The 8,721-nt window shown below is 42.0% G+C and overlaps 2 protein-coding genes across 5 annotated transcripts in view; one reads left to right on the top strand and one right to left on the bottom strand.

Annotated features, from left to right (window-relative positions):
* ERLIN1 (ER lipid raft associated 1) overlaps positions 1 to 4,466 on the top strand; it is a 53,941-nt gene extending 49,475 nt beyond the window's left edge. For all 4 annotated transcript variants that reach the window (XM_069071299.1, XM_069071300.1, XM_069071302.1 and 1 more), the window contains one exon: positions 2,210 to 4,466. In XM_069071299.1, the coding sequence (XP_068927400.1) occupies positions 2,210 to 2,431 (222 nt within the window). In that variant the 3' untranslated portion in view covers positions 2,432 to 4,466. The remainder of the gene's footprint in view (positions 1 to 2,209) is intronic.
* The window catches only part of IQGAP1 (IQ motif containing GTPase activating protein 1), a 404,955-nt gene that overhangs the window by 234,857 nt on the left and 161,377 nt on the right, over positions 1 to 8,721 (bottom strand). The window lies entirely within an intron of this gene.

Below are 8,721 nucleotides of genomic sequence, written 5' to 3'. Positions count from 1 at the left end.
TGTGTGTGTGTGTGTGTGTGTGTGTGTGTGTGTGTGTGTGTGTGTGTCAACAGGGTAATTATGGCCTGAGAAGAGTCACAACTGTTATTAGACCAGTTGAATAATCCTCAGCAGACAATACCAGCAGGACGGGTAGTAATAAAACCCTTGGCCTTCAGTGTTTATACACAAAGACACATAACATGGAAAAAAATAGATGAATTAGAGTTCTTTTTTTTGGGAAGGGGGAAGGCAGGGCAATTGGGATTAAGTGACTTGCCCAAGGTCACAGGGCTAGTAAGTGTTAAGTGTCTGAGACTGGCTTTGAACTCAGGTCCTCCTGATTCCAGGGCCCGTGCTCTATTCACTGTGCCACCTAGCCACCCCGAATTAGGGTTCTTAATGCAAGTAAGAGTAAAACCCAGCCTTGGGATGTGTCTAGAATATTGTTGTGGAAGAAGGTGGACATTACTCGAGTCACAGGTTAGATCGAAGTGGGATACAGTAGCAGCAGTGACTATTAAGATACACTCATGTAGAAGTCCACGTGTCAGAAGAGTAAAATATACTGGAGATCACTTGAGAGAAGGTCAGTGGGCTTTTTTACATTCCAAATTTGCATTCTACTAAGGAAATAATACAAAACTGTCTTAGTGGAGGATGGGGATGGGGAAGAGCACTAACATCAGAGGCATTTTGTGAGAAGTGGTATCTGAGGTAAACCTTGTAGAAGAAAACTCTTGAGATTCCCAAAGAGGGAGGCTAGAAGGGCAGCTGGATGGTACAGTGGATAAAGCACTAGCCCTGGAGTGAGGAGGACCTGAGTTCAAATCTAGCCTCAGATACTTGACACTAGCTGTGTGACCCTGGACATGCCACTTAACCCCAATTGCCTCGCATATACATCATACACATACACGTATACATTCATATATTTATATGTATATACATATGTATACATACATACACACATGGAGGCAAGGGTGGAGCACACTCCAGGCTTGAGTGAGATTTTGACTGAAATGGAGAGGGCATGAGAACTGTTGGATAGATCTGGAGCTGAATCGTAAAGGGCTTGAGATGTCAAAGAAAGGAGTCTGTCTTTTATCCTAGAGACTAGAGGGAGAACCTGAAGCTTCTGGGAAAGGGGAGTGACATGCGCAGTCCTCTGCTTTAAGGAAAATGATTTTGGTAGGTCTGTAAAAGATAAAGAGAGGGGAGATACTGGAAACAGGGAAATCAAGGAGGAGACTACTGTACTATTTAAGATGAGAAATAATAAAAGCCATAACTGGTACAGTGCTGGTGAGGGGAGAAGATGGGACAGATGTGAGAGATTTCATAGAGGAAGAATGGACAAGACTTGGAAAGTTGATTGGGTGGAGGCAGAGACGAGGCAGTGGCCTAGATGTTCTCTGAGGCCCCTTGAGCTTTATATCTATGTTCCTAAGATCCTCAGAACTAGAGGCCAGAATCAGATAAATTCAAGAGGAAGCTTCTAGAGCCCAAACACTTTCTGGACCACTAGGTGACTGTCCTTGGAGACCATGGGCTTTTATACTCCAAGGGATAAAATAGGTAACCTTCCCATTGTGACAGCAGGTGACAAGGATGGAAGAGGAGCCTAGTACCGTTGTGTTGAATGGACCTCGAATGGCTGGTACTACATGGAGCAGAGGTTCTTAACCCGGGGTCCGCATCTTTAAATCAATGTCATGGAGGGTGTCTGTGAAGTTGGATGGGGCAAGAAATTGCATCCTTATTTTCATGGACATCTGGAATTTATTATTTCTTTTACTTATGTATGTAGGCAACAAACACATTCTGAGATTGCCAAAGGGGTCCGTGATCCAAAAGGTGAAGACCCCCTATAGTCTAGAAGTAGCATTTGGGGGCAGGGAGTGTCCCCTCTCCTTTCAGCCTACCGATCTCAGAGGAGTTGCCACCAGTGGAATGGGCTAGGACTAGGTAATCAGTGAATTGGACTGGAGGTGTGAGATTGGGGAGGAGTAGGAGTTACTAAGGGGTGTCTGGCTTCTAGATGGAGGAGAAGCTGAGGGTCTCTGCTCTGGGGAGGGCAGGGGCCAAGTGTTGCACAATGGATTCAGAATTGTTTCCTAGCAGCACTCAGGGGAACAGGGCAGAAAGAGAAAGGATAAATCATTGCTTTATAAAAGGAGGGGAGAGTTTCAAGTATTCTAACAGCATTCCTCTTGTTTGCTCCACGCAGCTCAAATTAACCCCGGAATATCTGGAGCTTAAGAAGTACCAGGCCATTGCTGCAAACAGTAAGATCTACTTTGGCAGCAGCATCCCCAGCATATTCATGGACTCCTCTTGTGCTTTCAAATATCCAGATGCCAGGACTGGGAGGGAAATCTCTCTTCTCTCTAAGGAGGCCCCAGAATCCTCTGAGAAAAGCCCCATTGGAAACAAAGCAAGCACAGGTTGATGCAAGAGCTGGAAAAACTCGTCTGTACCAAGATGTGGCAGTTGGGAGGGGGGGGGGGGGGGCAATCATCGGGACAAGGGTTACAGTGACTGCAAATTAATTCACAGAAATACTGCTCAGTCTACTCTGCTTTCCTGGGACAGGCCTGGTTTATCCACTGACTGCAGGACATGGCTCCCTGGCAGTCAGGCGGCTTTCTGCAGCCACAGTTCTTTCAAGCTCCCTCTGTGTGTTCTTTTATAAGCTAGGTACTTGTGAATAAGGAAAAGACACTCATGCTAAGACACTGCCTGCACTGGAATGGTAAACACAAAAATCTATAGGAGTTATGGCTTTTCTAAGTGGCATCTGCAGATGTTTACATCAGACTCTGGGGAACATGTGTTTCCAGGCCAAAGGACCCAGGTGTATGGTAAGTACAGTAAAGGAAAATCTATACATGATTGGGTTCTAGGGCTCATTATTTCCCCTTTGGGGTACAGACCCAGAATTCACAGAAGTGATTGATCAATGCTCCATTGAGGTTCTTTGGGAAAGGGCCTTCTAAGTGAGTAGATTCTGTTTAACAGCAAAGTTGGTAACCACTTGGTCTATAGACCTTGCCATCCAACCAGAAACTCTTGAAGATTTCTTGTTGCCACATCTTAGGTGTGTGGAAATTGCACATAGGTGAGGAGATTTAGCAGCAACAGACTCAGGGACAGGGTACTCCTGATTCTAAGGTCATTAAACTAATCCCTTCTATGGACTGAAGTACTGCTGTTCCTGATTTCCCCTCATTTGGGTGATTGTTAGCCTATATTTCTACCCAGGGAGTTTGTAGCAAGCTGTCTTAAAACTCGGACTTGGATGTGGCCTGTTCTCAGCTCAGCAGCTGTCTGAGAATGGAATAAGACTTTGCTATCCACTATATACTTTTATCCTAAATGAAAGAAGTTTTGTTCTTAAAACTGGATTTGGGGGCATCAGTGTGCTCCAGCACTCTGCCTACTTCTGAGGCCAAGTCTTCTGGCTGCCCTGGTAACTCTGTAGCACAATGATTCTTGCCTACTGTTCATCAAAAACCCAAATGTAGTAAGAAGTATTGTTCAGTGCACTTTGACATCCCTTACTTTCTATGTCCTCACTGGCTAGTTGGTAACTACCTGGTCTTGGGATGCTAAAGTGGTCAGCTTGTTTGTCCTTCCCAAGCTGCCATTAGGAGGCCATCACCCTGTCAGTGACGCCTGAAAAGGAAGAAGAGTCCCTTTCGGGCAGTGCCACAGAGAGAAAGACATTACCCAGACCTCTCAAGACCCTCCCAAAAGCAACAGTGACTGTTTATGAAGTGCAGTTTATGAAGATGTTTCTAGGTGGACAAGAAAATCATTTGCTCTTGCAGGTGGTGATAGAAGATGCTCTGTTTGAGCATCCTTGTGCCAAGGAGGTAAAGCCCAAACCTGAAATAGAACCGTAGTTCTTAAGACCTGTTTTCCTGGGCTGTGCACCATGGTGGCATTGGCATTGGAATTGTGGTTTTATTCTTTGCTTACGATACAAATTCAGTTTTCAGTTCAGTTTTGCATCCTCTATGCCTCCTATACCTGTAAAGTTTCTTGGTAAGTTGATCAAAATAAACTTGGCAATCCACACAGCTTTATTGTTGTTGCTGATTGAAGTATCTGTTGTGGAAAAATTTGTGTCCTTGATCCTTTGTACTTTTAGTCCCAGAGATTCTCCTCCATTTAATAAGCTATAGACCTAAAAATCACCCTAAGGTGATAGTGATGGGTTCATATTTGTTCACTCTATACCTGCCAGGTCCTAGAAATGAGATGCCATTGTGGAGGAAATTTTTTTTTAATTTTAAAGGAAGTACATCCACATAAACTCCCTAAGAAGCTTGTTTCCCAGTGCTCACTCAGTGGGCTTATGATTCTGTCCCTTCTTTGGGGATGTGCCTTTTGGTAAATATATGCTGTAATCTTCAAGTCAAAATTTATATGCAAAATGTTACTTTTTGAAAAAAATACTAAATAAAATGATTTTACTATCACTGTTGAGTGGTGTTATTTGTCTTGGAATTTTAAGGGAATTTCACAAGAAAATCAGAGAGACTGGTAATATATAAAGCTAAAGGCCTCTTATTATAGATGTTTTTAAATCATATAAGGAGGGCTGAAGTCTTAAAATGAAACACCCTGTATTAGGAATGTGGGGGAAAAGGAAGAACAAGGGAAGGCTATAACCATGCTGTTTTCTTTTTTTCTTTGCTTTTTGGAGAAGGAAGGTAGGGCAATTGGGGTTAAGTGACTTGCCCAAGTCACATGGCTAGTTTTGTGTTAAGTTTCTGAGGCCGGACTTGAACCCAGGTCCTCCTGACTCTAGGACTGGTGCTCTATTCACTGCACCTAGCCACCCCTAACCAGATCATTTTCAAAGGACCCTTGGTGTGCTAGTCTTTAGCCATAGCCAAAAGAAAAAGGCTTCAGTGATGGAGATGCAGCAATTCTTCACCTACTGACCTTCACAACCTGACCACTTCTTAGTTTTCTGATCATCTTACACTTAATTCTGCCAACGCACCTGGGAGACTTGGTGGGCCTGCTTCTAGGAGCATGTGATAATGTATAATGAAAAGGTCCTACCCTTAATTCAAAGCATGGACAGGTATTCTGTGATTATTTCCTGTCTGCTTCATTGTATGGTGAAGAAAAGCCTTTTAATTGGTCCCTTAGCTAGAGAGTACATACAAAAGGTTCCAAATGAGACACTAGCTCTCTCCCTGGTGGCTTTTGAGAAGAAAAAGAACTACTGTGGGTCTTTGGATGGGAAGAAGGGCAGTCACTTTTGTCTGTACTCTTTCCCACCTAGGACAGCACGTGTAGCCATGAACACATGGTGCCTCTTTGTGTTTGTTCTTACTTTTGGATGAATGAGTATCAATAGCAGTAGACAAGGCTAACTTTATGAAATTCAAAAAGTTTGAAGGAACCACTAGAGGCCCAATGACTGGAGTCCACTGCAAGAAGGGATTGGGGTAAAGGGCAAGGAGAGGAGGATGGTGGGAAGAACCCACTGAGATATCCCACTATGTGACTGTAAATAGACCCTCCTAAGATATGGAGGTCAGGGTGGAAGAGGGTCTGAATGCTTTTTTAGAAGGTCATACCAGGCAGTGTCATGGCCTAGACTAAGCTCTCTTTAAGAGAAGTGGGGGCTCTTCTTTATAAATTTGAATTGTAGTAGAAAAGGAATAACCTGAGTCTTTTAAACAATGAATGACTACATAAAGATGGAAGAAGAGGATCTGGAAGGAAGAAATAGTTACCCCATTTCAATACCTCATAAAAAACTGGAATTCCCTATTAGAGCTTAACAACCTCACAAAGAAAAGCAGAAATGCATCTTTTACTGACCATAATAAAATGAAAATGACATTAAATGAAAGACCTTTGAAGAAGCCATTCTAAAGAATGAGAGGGCCAACGAACAAATCATAGAAACAACTAAAAAATCTCATTAAAGATAATGGCAACAATGAGATAACATACCAGAATTTGTGGGGTGCAGCCAGAGCACCACTTAGGAGAAATTTCATATCTCTAAATGCTTACATCAATAAGAGAGCAGATCATGAATTGGGCATGTAAAAATTTAAACTAGAAAACCAACAAATTTAAAAATGCCAATTAAATACCAAAATGAAAGTCCTGAAAATTAAAGGAGAGATTTACAAAATAAGGGTAAAAAAAAAAATTGCTGGTTGCTTATCATCAGATACAGCTAATAATAGCTGATGTTTTTTATAGTGCTTTAGGGTTTTATAAAGTACTTTATATATCTGATCCTTGAGTTACCTTTTTTTCCTTTTAAATTTATTTATGTTTACAGCATTCAGTTCCACAAGTTTTTGAGTTCCAAATTTTCTCCTCCTTCCTTTCCTCCCCCCTCCCCAAGATGGTATGTAAATCTGATATAGGTTGTACATAAACATTCACATTAAACATTTTCACAGTAGTCAAGTTGTATAGAAGAATTATAACCAATGGAAAGAACCACGAGAAAGAAGAAACAAAACAAAAAAAGATCAAATTAGTTTGCTTCAATCTGCATTCAGACTATAATCCTTTCTCTGGCTTTGGATAGCCATTTCCATCATGAGTCTTTTGGAATTGTCTTAGAACCTTGCATTGCCGAGAAGAGCCAAATCGACCAAAGTTAGTCATCACAGATACAATATGTAATTGTGTACAATGTTTTCCTGGTTCTGTTCCCCTCACTCAGCATCAGTTCCTATAAGTCTGTCCGCTTCTCATTTCTTATAGCACAATAGTATTCCATTACATTCACATACCACAACTTGTTTGGCCATTCCCCAATTGATGGCATCCTCTTGATTTTTAATTCTTTGCCACCACAAAAAGAGCCGCCTATAAATATTTTTGTACATATGGGTCCTTTTCCCACTTGTATGATCTCTTTGGGATATAGCCCTGTGGTATTGCTGGGTCAAAGTGTGTGCACATTTTTACTTGTTATATTTGCTACAGAAATTCTTTCTCCCTGATACAGACTTCTTTCTCCCTGACTGGCATCATAGGCATAGATATTAATTCCTGGGTCTTGGGAGGGATTGTTCAGGATAGAAAATTTGGGGGGTTTATTTTAATAGCTCTTATTTCATTGTAAAATTGGAGAAACCAACTGGTATTTTTCTTTAAAATACTTGCTTTGGAGGTATTGTCCTGTCTTTGACCAATTCTGTTCACAGTCTGCCCTTCAGATGTTCTTTCATCCAGATAGTTTGGCTGATAGGAAATAAAACAAGCCTGAACAAGAGAGGCATTATCAAAGACTCTTAGGAAAGAAGGTGCATTGTGAAGGTGGGAGGTAAAAGTGCTGGTCATAGGGAAGGAGAGAAGGTGCCAAGGAGCCTACAAATTGAGACATACCTTGTAAAACTCATCTACCTAGATGATAGTTCTGGGATCTGCCCCAAGTCATAAGGTTATGTGCCTTGGCTGTGGAAGCCTGGGGAGAACTTCTGCCAACTGATGTTGTAATTCAATGATGTGTACATTTTGAATTTGTTCTCTAGCAAATTTAGCTTTGCTTATTGAATCTTGTACAGACTTAACAAAAAAATAAGGCAAAAATTCACTCTTAATTCCAACCTCTTAAAATCAGTGTGGCATCAGGAGGACCTCTCTCTTTCATATGTGGTCCTCACAAAAGGTACCTTGGGTTTAAGATACTCTGTCGGGAGCAGAACCAAGATGGTGGAGAAAAGGCAGGGGCTCACCTAAGCTCTCCCCCAAACCCTTCCAAACAACTTTAAATAATGCCTCAAAATAAATTCTGGAGAGGCAGAACCCACAAAAAGACAAGGTGAAACAATTTTCCAACCTAAGACAACTTAAAGGTCGGCAGGAAAGGTCTGTTGCACAGGGGGGAGAGTGGAACTCAGTTCAGCACAGGCTGCACCCCCAGAAAACCCGCAGTAGGCCTTGGGAGTGACTGAATCAGTGATGGCAATGGTGATTTCTGGACCTCTCAGCCCACAGATGGTAAGGGGATCAGACAACTGGTCAGAAGGAGATTTACAGGGGTCCTTTTGCTGTCACTCAAGAGAGGACTCTGTCTATTCTTGGATCTGGGTCCCAGCCCCAAGGTGAAGAGCACTAGCACACTAGATCTTTTGGCCACAGGGGAGCCAGGACCCTGGTCACAGTTCCAGGATCGGAAAGAAGCTTGTGTTCACTCATAGACCAGGGCACAGGCCAGGAGAATAGTAAGCACACCCTCTTCCTAGATCAAATACTATCTTGGAAGAACTGAACACTTACAGGTCTCCAGAATTATCTCTGAAAACAATTGCACTAAAAAAACCAAACCCTCAAACCTTAAGCTTAGGACAGTGCCCCCTCCACTCTGGAAGCAGAGCCCCACTTTAGCATAGAGTTAAAAGTCAAGAAATAAGCTGGAAAAATAAGCAAACTGCAGAAAAAAGTGTTTGACTAGAGAAAGTATCTATGGTGACAGGGAAAATCAAAACAAACTCAGAAGACAACAAAGTCAAAACTGCTTTATTCAAAGCCTCAGAGGAAAATATGAGTTGGTCTCAGACCATGCAAGAGTTCAAGAAGAGGTTTTAAAAATCAAGTAAGAGGGATAGAGGAAAAATTGGGAAGAGAAATGAGACTGATGCAAGAAAATCATGAAAAGAGTCAACAGCCTAGTAAAAGAGGCACAAAAAATACTGAAGAAAGCACCTTAAAAAGAATAAACCAAATGGTAAATAAAAGAGG

Source organism: Petaurus breviceps, unplaced genomic scaffold (genome assembly GCF_028583685.1).
Source record: "Petaurus breviceps papuanus isolate PSGF00001 unplaced genomic scaffold, PetGlider_PUasm1.0 90825, whole genome shotgun sequence".
Lineage (NCBI taxonomy): Eukaryota > Metazoa > Chordata > Mammalia > Diprotodontia > Petauridae > Petaurus > Petaurus breviceps.
This window is presented reverse-complemented; position numbering and strand designations above follow the sequence as displayed.